We start from the raw sequence: 14,919 nt of genomic DNA on the forward strand, positions 1-14,919 counted from the left end.
TGCCGGTTGTGGTTTCCCAGGAAGACCTGGTACCCGAAAAAATACTTCAGCTTGGGTGGAGCTGGAGGTGCCTAGAATGCCTTGCCCGGGAATCACACATGGGACCCTCCGGTCAGCAGTCCAACGCTCTACCCACTGGACTACCGTGACCCCATATATATATATATATATATATATATATATATTCATTTATTTATTGTATATATATATATATATATTTATTGTACATATATATATATATATATATATATATATATATATATAATATGTACACACCACTGTATATAATAATCCATGAATAAGAAACAATGCACTACTAATAATGAATTGCTGCCCTAGCATCTTGAAGATTTTCATTGACTTGGCCTCTTTAAATTGCAATTTTTAAAGAGATGATGAAGGAAACACATTACATACTTTTACAAACAAATAACTTTATTCTTCATGAGTTCCAGTTTAAATACTGATCCACATTTCCAAGATACAAGAATGTTTTATACATCATGCAAACACCACAAAAGGTGCAGGCATAACATGCATTGGAATTAGTGAACAGCACAAAGAATCAGAGGAAAACACTTATCCACTCATCAAAAGTGACCATCAAAAATAATTTCCATCTAACATTTGAAGGCATGAATTCATTGAACCCTAAAAATACTTTAATAAGTATAATTGGGAAATATACTTTAAAACATGATGGAGTTTAAAATTAGATTGAAACTAGAGTAGCACCTATTGATTATTTGACAGAAAAATGTGGAATGGTCACATTATCAAAATATTATCAAAACAAACTCTTGTGAAAGACATGACTGATTATATGTACAAGGATATAATGATTAACCAACTATTTATGTCCTTCTTCCAACATTGCACAGTCAATGAAGAGTATTAAGGCAGTGGAGGTAGTTTGATGATTTATATCTGTTTCAAATCACCCAAGTACAAGATGACATTGTTATGATATGCAAATAACCAATTAAAGGTTGATTTACAAAATATATCCAATTCAAAATAAACTTTACACATTAATACCACAGTAAAAATACCTAAAATTCCAAGCACTTTTAATACTTAAAAACGCCCAAAGAGTAAATCCTTCGAGGTACCTTCAAAAAGTCAAAATAACTCTTCTGTCAGAGAGGAAACTAAATGTTTAAATTTTTTATCTAAACACTATGGATGGTGCACTGCAACTGAGATATACACTTAGGTATTTAAGGGCATGAGCAAACAATGAATAGGTCCATAACTACTGAATAACTCAATGAATATCATGAACAAAAATATATGGGGAGAATTCATAAATTGTCTTAAACCGTGGCAGCATGGGAAGAGGTAAGAACCAAAATCTCTTGCGTCTTCCAATGTTCACTAAAATAACCACAACAGGAGGAATCAAAGCATCACATCAGCAATACACATGTTTTTACAAATGGACTAATCAAGTGCCTCCAATTGCCCGAGTATGAGAAACAACTCTCATCAAATGCACACAAGCGCGTACGCTGAATCACACGAACCTGTGCACAGCGAACACATCTCACTTTCTACCCACGCATTGATTAGACACAATGACTAAGGATAAGAGAGTTAGCACATTTAAATGCTAACATGTAATATATTTTGGCATGCAAAATACAATTACCTCAATCACAAGTTCATTGATTAAAAATGAAAGATTTCACTTTTCTCTTTGGTAACTCATGCTACAACAACTAAAGATAAGTAGAAATCAATGAACTCAGAGAGGAGTGCAGTCCTTATCTAAAGTTGAACTTGAAAGAAAGAACTGATGGTGAAAACTCACAAATTTCCTTGATATCATAAAAACTATGCATCCCTCTAAAATACATCCTTTCTCAGGGGTGCAATCGTGAGCACAACTTTCTCCTGACAGCACCGGCATGCAAAATAAGGTCACCATCTCGTGGCATCAGCATGCCTATTATTCCATATTTGTCACAGAAAAATAAAAAACACATCCCTCATCCCTGCAAATGCTATAACTTCTATAGGAATGCATAACTATGTATATTCCATTTCACTCTCTCTGGCAAGAAGCAAAATGGACCATCATCGGCTGATGTTGAACAAAATAAAAAGAAAAATGTGTTACTTTCAACAAATTCTCTATCAGTTTATTTCAAAGGTCCTATTTTACTATGTTTTTGTTCATTTTGCATAATGAATCCATTAAGATGAGTATCACAGGAATACTTCTGGATAATTTAGTTCTTTTGTATTGCAGATTTTCACAACTTTATAATATGAATATGAGCATAGGTTGAACATATAACAAATGAAACAGCATCATGGATTATACCTAACATGGACAAAGAAAATCACCTCCAAGAGGCAGGGCATACATAAAAAACACAACCATCAAATCTTTTCCAAAAGAAAATTTTAAAAGCAACCTGAAAAATGTTCCCTTGCTCAAGCACATGCTTTCTGGATGAGGGGACATGTTCCCAAGATATGCCTCCACAGCCCCTGCTGACTTTTGGCCCCTACAAAATCATCTCTACTACCAAATAAAGCTCACATGATTATAAACATTCATTGCCTCTATGGTGTTCAAAATTAAATTCTTCAACACACAAGAGAAGATTGAAGTGGCAGGAGGATTTTTGATACTCAAGAATCCAAATGTGAATCACCAAAGAGGGTGGAAAATTTCACACTTCCAAAGACTTCAATTGGTAGAAAAGGGCACGAGTTTCCTTAAAGGTAATATTTTTCATTATCATCGGATATTAACAAACCATGTATTTGAGAATGCACATATCGTAAGATGCCATTGTTCGTAGACACCAAAACTGAATGTTCCACCTATTCATATTACACATGACATAAGATAACGAGCATCATATGACCTATTTATTGTATGCATCATATAATTCTTTTCAGTCTTATAATCTATTGTCCCTTTGGCCCCTTAAAAATGAATTGTTTGAGCAAATTGTTCCCACAATCTTTTGTAAATACAACAAATAGGGAAAAATAATGAGGAACATGAAAAATGAATTGGTGGAAACTTCATTGGCCAAAATAAATGTTATGAACGACAAAACATTACAGTTAACTGGCAACCTTACCACAATTACATGTGAAGCCAGAATGATGTATTAATAAGTGAAGTTAATATTAAGTATGCATTCAATATTGACACAACTCCATAATCATATTTCTGCTTCACTTTGATGCATGAAAAAACCTTCCACAGAAGGGATGGCCGTCAAGCATTAAAACCCTCTTAGCCATACCAAAATGAGCATAATAATATTTAAACTGAAATCACCTGAAAACCAGCGGTAGGAAAGTATATTTTGCCTCTTTGAAAGATTACTATGAAAACTAGTGTTTCCTTTAGAGCTTATTAATACAGCTTATAATAATTTCCGTTAGAGCGTATTAATATATATTAATACTGATTTGAAGATAGAAATGGATTCTTAACATTTACTCTTCTAACACTGATATGGGCGTGGATATATCACCAACCACCAATGCCCAGCATGAATCATCTATGATTAAATCAACAGCTACTTTGCAATTGATGCAAAATGCACGTTTTCCATTACTCACTCAATTTTTTGCCCTGCCTTGTACAAGAGCAACAGGAGTATTGCTTCCTCTTGCAAGCACATAATCCATCCAAGAGAAATTCCAGTTTTGCCCTGAGTGTTTGCTTCTCTTGCTAAGTAATACGAATAGTGGAACAGAAGAGGCTTATAAGCATACCAAAATAAATCCAGGGCTGACAATTTTCAAATAATTTCATACCAAGCCTTCACTGCTAATATTCAGGGTACATGGGAGTGTTATGAAGAACATTCATGAAGGCAGAAAAATGGCGATGATATGGTTCTTGCACATGGAGAGATGAACCGAAGCAAATATGAGTGAGAAAAGGTAACACTCTCCGAAGTAACAATTCATTTCAAATTTCAGTATTGCCATGCAAGTGAGAGAGGTGGAAAATGGGGAAATGAGTCAAAACGAGAGAGAGGAAGACAAACTCTGAGGTTTTGAATGAGGTGCCGGGAGGGGGGGGAGAGAGAGAGGGAGGGGGTTGACGTCAAAGGCACAGGAAGCAAATGGGGGTGACATTGAAGGGTGCGTTGAAGGCTGCAGTGGAAGGGAGTGTGTTGGGTTGGGGAAGGCAGAGAGAGGAGAAGAGATAGCATTTAGGCACGCAAGAATCATAAGGAAGAAAGAAATAATGCAGGGCAAAGAAAGAGCAATACCTGGGATTATATATTGGCTTGGAGCCACCCAAAATTTACCTTTAAATTGTTAAAACACTTTGGGTGAGTCCAAGGCAGATGTCAAAAGTGTATGGCTTATCTGATTCATGCAAAATATCACTGCTAAAAGGACATAAACAACCACCCATGACAATTATCTTGTTTACACTCTCCTCTTTGATTGAGCATTTGGTGTGGTGACTTAAAATTCCTAAAAGAACATCAATATCATACGGGTAAAGTCACTTCAATGGAATGAGCAAGACTGTGACTGCTAGCGAGTTGAGATCATGATGAGTCAGCCGCTGCCACTCGCACCTTCCCTTGAAACACACGAGGTCCGCAAAGAGAAGCCAAGGCGGTTGGAAGAAGATCCAAAACCCAGAAGCACCACAATCCTTGGTCTACTCCATCCCACACATTCTCTCTGAGCAGTGACCAAACTTACGGCTCCTGACTTGTGGGGGCACTACGAAATTTCAGCACAAGTTCGTACATCACAACGGCAACCAGTCGACCTAAAATGGGCCTGTGGTACATCTGGTGCATCTCAAAACCCTTGCCCATCAAGAGTCGACGGGCCATGTCATGGCACTCGGAAGTCACGGCCTCGGTTCGAGAGTAGCCACATGAGCGGCAGAACGAGAGTGCCACCTCGGTCAGGGCCTTCCCAATGCCATGGCCCCGGTACAGGGGTGCCACGGAGAGCCGACGCAAACGAGCACAGTCATCTGGATGCGTTCGACTCCTTGCAATTGCTACAGTGCCAACAACCTGCAGAATTAATGGTATATATTGAAAAAAACCTAGTCCAGCATAACATGGCAGTTTTTTGTTCAAGGTGACCCACTTTTTCTATGATTAAAAGAATAGAGTGCACGTTAAGTCGGCAAGAGTGCAGGCACGATTCCATCATTCCAATGTGCAAACATCAATCTATCACTATTGGATTTCGGCTAAAGGTTTTCAAAAGGGACAAATCACATTCTACTCACATAACAGGGCCACGTGTTTGGGATATGATATGCTATGTACAACAGAAATGCAAGAAAGAGTTTTGCCCACCTTTCCACTATCAGCATCATTACTTTCAACAAGAATTATAATGCACAGATACAAAATAATCACTTATACCATACCATTCTGTAATACAATATAATTATATCAACACATGCAATGTAACTGCCATCTCTACGCAAGATTTTTGATTGAAAATGATGAATTGTAAAATGCCTCAAACTTATTATTTATTCCATTCTTGTGACGATGCAATTCCAACTTCCCCTTTTGAAGATATGAAGTTTATTTCATAAGAATTAATAATGAAGAAAAGATGCTTCTCTTTATCAGACTTAAATCTACTAATTATGAACATATGATAACACTGTTCCACCAGATATCGATTTATTACACCACTGGTTTCGATGCACTATACCATCTTGATCTGACGTAGATGTAGAGAACCAAAACTGGTCATGTAATAAATCAATATCTAGTGGAACAGTGTTACCATTTGGTAATCATTATGTTCTAATTCAACCATATAAAGCCTGACACTATGCAATTTGTTAAATCACCTACGCAAGTTCACCAGTTTCATAAGTTTTATTTCTGAATAACTATTACAATTATTGCACGCCAAAAAATATGATCTCCATTGGAGTTGTCATTACTAGTCATCTGCAAAATTTGACCATAGCATTACAAATTTTAATTATATGGTAACAGTCATGGCCATTTTAATTTTGAAATGGCCAAGGGCAATGCCATACAGTTCATATTTATAGACTGGCCCTCCCCCTATAATCTGAAAACAGCAATGGAAGCAGTTGATAACTATGGTGAGTTGAGCAGTACAATTAGACTTCTATGGCATGCCATAAGGAATAGTTTGACATGAAAAACCTTATTTTCACAGCACTACTTACACACACACACACCAACAAAGAGCACCCTATTAAACATTTTCTCCATATCCCAGTCACAATTTTTCAATTAAAAATTATTCTCCATGCATTATATACAAGAAAAAGATAATAAATGGGGACTGCATACCTCCAAATAGCTCACGGGCCAAATACAATTTTTAAGTTAAAGAAAGGATGAAAACCAAAAATATGACCTGACGCAAGAGGCTAAATTATGCAAAAGTATTATTTAATTATTACAGCTCAACATGCTGATGAACAAATAATCATACAACATCAAACACAGTCAATCCTTGAAGCACCTATTATGACATTTATACTCATTGAAGAAACAACACTGATGCCTAGTGCAAAAATTCTGGTCTAATATTCAAATTTTCTTGTTTATATTAGCTATGAGCATGCGTAAACCAAATGCCAACTTCCCATTTGGCCATCATTAGGTTTTCCAACAGTTAACTGCACATAATCCAATGATTATATCTCAGCATAAGAATTTAATTAAACACCAAGTTTTCCTGGGAGATTATTTTACCATTGATTTACATTTTTCTCGTGCAATGATGGAATGCCCACCATGAAGGGAATATATTTTTCACGAAATAGCACACAAAAATATAATTGAGGGTATTTCACTCAGTCTGAGAGAAGCAAGAAATAACATGAAGAGTTAATGTTAATTTTTGTATGGCTCATGGGTTAACTGAGTATGGTACACTTTAAACCTATGATAAGTTGAATCCTCGGATAAACTTAGATGGGAGGACTGCCATTGCTACCATCTCATTCTTTTTATCTCTATAGGCGTTTGAAGGCCAAGAGAAAATGAATGGCAAATAAATATGACCCAGTTGGTGCTGCAAATGCAGTGTTGCCAAAAGGGTGTAATAATGTTTGCTATGCAAAAGGTCAGTATTCATCCAAAACTTATATAAAATGGTAGACTACCTTATAATAATTATAATGAGACTTTAGGTAAATGTTGGTTGAAATAATAGTTTGAATAAAAATTGAGGGTGGGATTCATAACGCTAGTTGAGCTATTTGTTCTTAAGATTTAATTGGGCCAATGAAAATTCCACCGGCAAAAGCAGAAGACAAGAGAAGTGATTGAAGAATGGAACAGACCAAACAAATGCTTTTGGGAAGATTTGTTTCCTTCCACATCTGAATGAAACAAGAGAGCCAACTGCAGATAGGAGAATGCTTATGAGAATCATGGGGTGGGAATTGTAATCACAGTAACTCCATTTGTTTCACTGAATTCAGGGAATTAAAACAAACATTCCTCTAACAGCAGAGCGATTACCATGCTTGGAATGTGATGGTGAGGGAATATTTGGAGAATAAAACCCTCCAAAGCATCATGAATACTAATAGAGTAGGCAGAGAGAGGATTTATGTAAAGGTTTCTGAGGCCTAGTTTGGATGGCCACAGAGCTATTCAGGAATTCATCCTCATACAATGTTTATAAAAACACAGCATCTCCACAGATGCTAAAATTGGCCACTTCAGGCAAAGAGAGTATTTACAGAATAGTTTTGAGCTTCTAGAGCAGTGGCACAAAAGTTCACTTGATATTGAGGGGGGATGGGAGAGAGAAATGATGATTTAGGATAGCCCACCACAGTAATCAATCCCAAAGTTGGCCAGGTGGGCGAGGATGTACGAAACCCGGGCTAAGCTCAATTGCACATTGATGCATTAGCACGGCAATGAAGGGGGAGTGTTCCTCTCCCTGCACTGCTCCCACACAAATATCTTGTACCCCAAAAATTACTTAGATTGGACGAAGGTTAGTGATTTTGTGACGACATTCATGAAATATCAAAACAGCGGCACGCATGTTAGACACTTAACAGACAAATGACGCTGTTCCCCCAAAAAGACATACTGGTTGGTACAAAAAAAAACCCAGTAACATTGAAAGCGGTTACAAAAATTTTCAGTAAAGTTCAGTGAAATGTTTCAGAGAGCAGATTAGTCACTGAAATCAGTACTGTAAGCAAATTTCCAGTAGGCATTACCGCAAAAAAAATGACATACGCATAGTTCCTGCGCATTGAAAGTTCTAATACAGTGTATGCCCTCCTCATTTCTAATGAAATGCACTTTTTTTCATATTCATCAACATTGCTTGTATTTACCTCGTGGACCCCCAAAAAAAGAGTGAGTAGTTGATGCAATGTTTGGAATACTGCAAGAATGTTATTGAAATATCCTTTAAGCTTGTTTGAAGTGGACAAACCATTTTTACCATTTAGATTCCTTGATGGCAAAGATCTTGTAATTTCCATCCAAGCATAAAACAAGGATATTCCAGCATAAAATCCTGGCATAAAGTTAAGATATTCCGGCAAGTTCCCACAAATTGATTTCAACAGCAGAATTAGAATGGTTAACCTGGTAGAGATTCGATCAGTTGGCTGTCCCCCCCTCCTCCCTTTTCTAGCCGACCTCCCCAGTTGTCTTGGCGAAGGAATAAATGAAGAGATACTCAAATCAATCAATAATGATAGGGCATGCTGATGGAAGATTAGAAGCAATACTAGACATATTAGCAGCATTTCTTTTATTATTATATGCTCAAGTATTAGAATTTCTATAGAGTCTGAACTTTGGTCGTTTCTAATTTAATGAGAAAAAAGGCAAGGACAAGTAAATTCACTGGTATGGTTTTGTACGAAATAGGCAATGCCAAAAAAATAAATAAAACGTTAAAAATAATGTGATAATGTCCTACAAAACAGCAATATTCTATGAACAAATGTTGGCTTCTATATTTAACAAACTAACAATATTATTTGGAGCAGCCATTGGAAAAGATGGTAATAAGTGGACCTATTTCAAATTATTCGGCCATTCAGAATCAGCTATTCAGAAAATAATATTTAAGTCTAGAAAATAGGTCTACTAGCAATCTAAAGTATCTAGTCGATGAAATCTCAGCATAAGCTTTTTCATGCATTAAAAACATCAGCTATAAAGTAAAAACATGTCAACCAGAAATGAGTACCTCCATCAACTTAATCAGATGCCAGATGGAAATAAACTGGCGTTGCAATTTCCATATACTTTTGACGCTACGAAGAAAGATAATCACACATATATTTTTCATGAAAAAATAATAGCTAACTAGAGTAACCACACAGGGAAATAAAACATTGCAGGAACATGGCACTAAACGATCTTCCATTACGTATAGTTTGATTACAATAATGCCAAAATTAGAGCCATAGATTACTAAATTAATAAAAAGGTCTCTGTACGAGATTTTGAGTCAAAACTGTAAATAGTCAACAATACATACCACTTTTTTGGAAGGGTTAACGTTTATATTTCTTGTCAGAAACTCTTTTTCTGTCACCGTTTCAAACCTAAAATTCTTCTTAACACCCCCTAACAAAATTGGGGGATCGTATACTTCCGCAACCCAAAATCCTGTATGCTGAGAAGACATATACATTCTGGCAATGTTATTCATTTCTTGCGTCAGTTCTATGGCCTTCATTGTGTGGCCAAGCCAAATAAACACGTACATTAAAAACAGAAACACTGGTATCGCCGCAAGACAGTAACTCAAAGGTACACCGAGAAAAATAAACATCACCGCAGCACATATAACTATCCCCTGAAATGTTATTTCTTGTGTTAAACCAGTGATAAACGATGCATTCACTGTGGACATTGTTGCTTCGCGAATAAGTTCTTTACAAAATACATCGTCTCCTGGCTTGAAATCCCTAATAACAACTATTGTATTCGTCGTCATAATTATGAAATTATTTATTCGTCGAATGTCACCTCAAATTTATGCCATGAAACATGAAAATAGATATTTGCCAAGCGAAAGGAATGAAAAAACAATATTCTTTTAGAGTACAAATTCAATCATCTCCAGCTTTCATCCACTAAATTATTTAAAACCACCTGCAGAGTTGATGGCATACGACAACAAACAACAAACGCACTTTCCTCGGCGGTCGAAATTTTGGTTTAGAAAGTTAACAGGAGAGTGCGTTATCATAGTGCTCATTCGTGGATTATCTGGGATTAACTCGTAGCAGTTGTTAATGTCAAACTTCATGTTTTTGAGGTTAATGTGAAATCTGTCATTTATTTCTGGGTTGCAGTTATAAGGTAAGACGCAAGTATCTTCTATTGCAATAGTTAAGCCTGTTCCACTACCATATAGCGCTAACAGTACGATGAAATCGCCATGTTTTGACAACCTTCATCGTAACTTATTTTTATTTGTTAAACTTGCGTTCATTTATTTGTTGTTTTGCCTTAATTTAGTGAAACGTGAAAGATTTCCCACGTAAAGACTGAGAAAATATTTCCATTACACGGTTGATGTTGTCAAGCGCCCACAGGTTACCGCATTAAGATTTCACCTTGTGTTCGTTGCAAGTTTAACGATGTTCTCGTTTCACCGAATTTTGTTTTATACTGCATGCATTTGTCATCATAACATGTAAAAAATTAATTTTTTGTCAGTGTCATTTTGCATACATGCTTGGACGACACCAAAGCTCGAAAACCAATTCGATTTTTAGAAACTCTGCTTAACTAAACAGGAGTATATTGAGGATTGTATTCGTCAATGTAGATTATATCTCTAACATTGGCAGTGTAATCTGCCCTTGCCTTTGTTCACGGCACTCATTAGTGCATCATCATGTACTCCGCTCACTGTTGTTGACAGATGAATATATGAGGGAGGAGTTAGGGCCATTGTTTCGCCGCCCTCTCGCTTCCCAACCCACTCCACGCTGGCAAACATTTCGTGCTCATCCCCTACCCTTCTCTCTTTTCAACTGCTCTTCAAAGACACCTCTCTCCCCCTCCCCCGCTCATCGGTGTCGTATCAGGCACCCTCGTCCCCTTGAACTCCCATTCTTTACTTACTCCCTGCCTCGCGGAAAGAGTAACAGAGTGCTCATCCACCCCAGCCTCCTTTACCGGCTGCCTCCCTTCAACCAACCCCATTCTCCACTCACCCACACGACTGCTTTTGAAGAATCGCTCCACAGAGAACTCGGGTGAGTGGATTTTGCTCGCCCGTTTTTGTTATACTGTTGGTTCTTTCAAAAAAGGAAACCCTATCCAGTAATCTCTTCCATTCTTTCGTCGCACCATCTTCAAGCACTCGAGCGTTTTTTTCATCGCCTAATCATTTTATATGGGAAACCTTAATCTTAGGCCCTATTAGGGCCTTGGGATTTACACGCGTCATCCGTCATTCTCCTCGCATTGTCAGCAAGGTGAGGTCGGAGGTCTGCTGGGTTTGGTGCCCTTGGACACATGCCCTGGGTGTGCTTGCTGTTGAGGCAAGTTAGGACATTATTTTTAGTCGGTGTCTTTCTCATTTGTCTCTGCTGTTGCAAAATTATTTGGTATAGAGTGTTTATACTGTCATGGATAGCCGTTGCTTTTTCCATTTGCCTAGATGCTGTAATCTACCCATGCCCTTTAAATTTGTCAGGATCATTAAAATGTATTGCCAGCACGCTTCTCACTCAAATCGAGGTATTTAAACTTCATACCCTGCCTCTGTCTTTGAAATTTAATTGTGCCCTTTTCTCTGTTCATGAAAGCTATATCCAATAACTGTTGAAAATCCTATTAATTGCAAATTTGTTCATTCCAATTTCTCTTCAGTGATTTTGGGAAAACCATGCCCTAATTCCATTATCAAAGCATTATTTAGCACTTCTTTGATCAAGATATGGGAAATCAGAATGAAACATAGGACCATGTTAGTTATAAATATCCTCAGCATCTCCGTAAACTTTCTTTCACCCTGAGATGTATAATTTATTAAAAGAAAGATAAGACAGCTATCAGTATCACAGATTATGGATCTGAGGATTGGCTGGTAGTAGCTCTCAAAGCTGTCCTTCACCTAATAATAATTTCATTTCTCCATAGCTTCCATCACTTGCGTCTCATAATTCATCCTTGTCCTTCTGTAATTCCTTCTCTTTCTTTTATTTCTTTCAATCATGGTGGTCAGGAAATGAATGTGCCTTTATCTGCTCATTTAGTTTTCATTATTGTCTTTTAGGTGTCCTCCATAGCCGTGCCTTCACCCTTATTTTGAAGTACTTCTTCATTTGTCACTCTGTCGATCCATTTTGTTTCCAAAATTCTTCAGGAGTTACAAATTTCCATCACCTACAATCTTCTCTTCTCTGCTGCCCCAAGGCTAACGTCTGACATTCATAGAAAAGTGTATGACATATGAAAGTGGTGTGTAACTTCCTTAAATCTAGTAGAATTAGGGCTATAATTCTACAGAAATGTTTCTTAGAGTGCTACGCGGAGGATTCATTCCTAATTTTTTCTTTATCTCAATGGATGAAAAGTTCCTGTCATAAACACCTAATACCATTCAACTTTGTACCATTGCATATGAATAAATAACCAATAGATGCTATCCTAGCTCTCTTGATTTCAATGACTCTCATCATATTGCTGTATATGCTTTAGTGTTTTCATTCAGTGAACTTATCACAACTATCTTTGCTACCCTGCTGCATTTTTATCAGAAAGTACGTGTTGGCATTGGCACAATATTTTAAGTTTGGCTAGACAATCCCATCATACATATCCCCTCAACTTGTATCTGAATACTATTAACGTTAAACCTTGATCAGTCACTTGAACTGACCTACTAATGATTCAGTGCAGTATAAATAGTCTTACTAAATATCTTAATTTCAAATGGAAAATATAAATATTGAGCTGTTAACTTTCATGCAGTTGAAATGATCAACTTTGTTGTAAGTTTAATGATAAACATTTAAATCCAAATGGTAAATTGATTCACCATCAGTTTATTCTCTGTGTGCTTTTTGAAATCACTCATATCTTATGTCTCAATTTGCCAATTTCTCCAGCTCTCCATTGGTCTTTAAATTTCATCTGTGGTACCAAGACAGAGCATCCTTTTTGACTGTGTTTGTATGCCTTTTGCTATCTTCATCTCTCCTCTCATCTTTCTAAATTATTCAGCCGAGATGTGCCAAAGCATCCATTTGTCCAACCTTTAAACACACTATGCCCTCGTCATCTTTCCCTCATCAAATACAGCTTCTTTTCTTTTGGATACATTCAACCTCATTTTCCTTCTCTCCGCTACCTCATGAACTCCCGAACCTTCACGAACAATACAAAATGGCTCGCAATCAAGTGCAGCACCGAATCCGTACCGCTAAACAAAAATACTATGTTTCGTGCTTTTCCGATAAATGGGACATAAAGTCCACTTGGCAGGAGCTGTGGCGCCTTGAACTTGGAAAGTCTAGACGTCCCCCATTCAAAATGAGCTTCCCCTTGGATGATTTAAATAGCTACTTTCTCACGTCTGCTTTCAAGGATGAAAATTATGTCAAGGATGGTAACCATTCTACTCAAACCCAAAATAATCTCCCTTCATTAGATCATGCATTATTCTACGACTTTGACGATGGAAGGCTTTATTTCCCCCACTATACACCTGAAATGCTGATAACACAAGTGGAAAGTTAAAAATCAAATTCAACAGGCATCAATGGAATTAGTGCAAGAATGCTAAAAGTTATTCTCCCAGTAGCAATGCCAATGATACTAGACATCTATAACTGTTCACTCAATTACTCCATATTCCCTACCTTGTAGAAATCTGCCCAAGTTTGACCGATAATGAAAATAACAATTCCGAAAGAAATGTCTGACTTCTGACCTATTGCACTTCTTTGTTCTCTTTCCAAACCTCTCAAGCGAATCGTTCATACAATAATAGTGGAGCATCTTGCGTAGCACAATTTCTTCGATGAGTATCAGTTGGGCTTTCATAAGCACTACAGCACTCAGTCGGCTTTGACAAAGGTAACTGATGATATTCGCAGATCCATAGACGCAAAAAAGGTAACAGTTTTAGTCCAATTCGATTTGAGCAAGGCTTTTGATTCAGTGGACCACAGCATACTACTGCAACGTATGAGCAAACTCAAGTTCTCTTCCTCTTTCCTTCGCTGGTTTCGCTCCTATCTGTCTAATCATCAGCAAGTTGTTAAAGATTAAGACGGGAATGTATCTGTTTTCCAACCTGTCCTATGTGGGGTTCCACAGGGGTCAATTCTCGGACCTATATTATTTACTGTGTTCATGAAAGAACTTGCTACAGTAAAAACTCATTGTAAACATCACTTTCATGCTGACGATCTACAGATATACCTTGAGTCCTACCCCTCTGAATTTAACCATACCATTGACTTGGTCAACAAGGATATCCAACTCATCTGTGAATGGCTGACTGAAAATCGGCGAAATCTAAATCCCAAAAAGACCAAGTCTATAATCTTTGGAAGCGCCACCAATGTACATATGCTGCTCACAAGTGATCTCCCTAAAATAAGTGTTTTAAACATTCAAATTGACTACTCAAATACAGTGAAAAGCCTAGGAGTTTATCTAAGCAGCACCTTAACCTGGCGCGAGCAAGTAAATGCCATTTCTAATAGAGTTCACAAAACTCTTTACACAATGAAGCATTTCAGACACCTAATCCCTATAACATTATGCCAGAAGCTTGTTCAAACGTTAGTATTACCACATCTCGACTATTGCTCGGTTGTCTACGCTGATGTGAACAAGGAGCTAAGTACCAAATTACAAAGGCTCCAAAATTCTTGCCTGCGATTCGTCCTTAACGTGCGTTATAATGGACGTGTAACTCCTTACTATA

General features: G+C 37.3%; 1 protein-coding gene across 1 annotated transcript; it reads right to left on the bottom strand.

The window, feature by feature from the left end:
• Positions 1 to 447: 447 nt before the first annotated feature.
• On the bottom strand, positions 448 to 10,101 carry LOC139696705 (probable N-acetyltransferase 8B). Its single transcript, XM_071595540.1, has 2 exons — positions 9,496 to 10,101; positions 448 to 5,030 (listed from the first exon to the last, which is right to left on the bottom strand). Exons 1-2 carry the CDS (start codon positions 9,955 to 9,957, stop codon positions 4,701 to 4,703), a joined length of 792 nt encoding a protein of 263 aa, XP_071451641.1. The 5' UTR covers positions 9,958 to 10,101; the 3' UTR covers positions 448 to 4,700.
• Positions 10,102 to 14,919: the final 4,818 nt, after the last annotated feature.

The sequence above is a fragment of the Hetaerina americana genome, unplaced genomic scaffold, assembly GCF_022747635.1.
Source record: "Hetaerina americana unplaced genomic scaffold, ioHetAmer1.1.p SCAF_7, whole genome shotgun sequence".
NCBI lineage: Eukaryota > Metazoa > Arthropoda > Insecta > Odonata > Calopterygidae > Hetaerina > Hetaerina americana.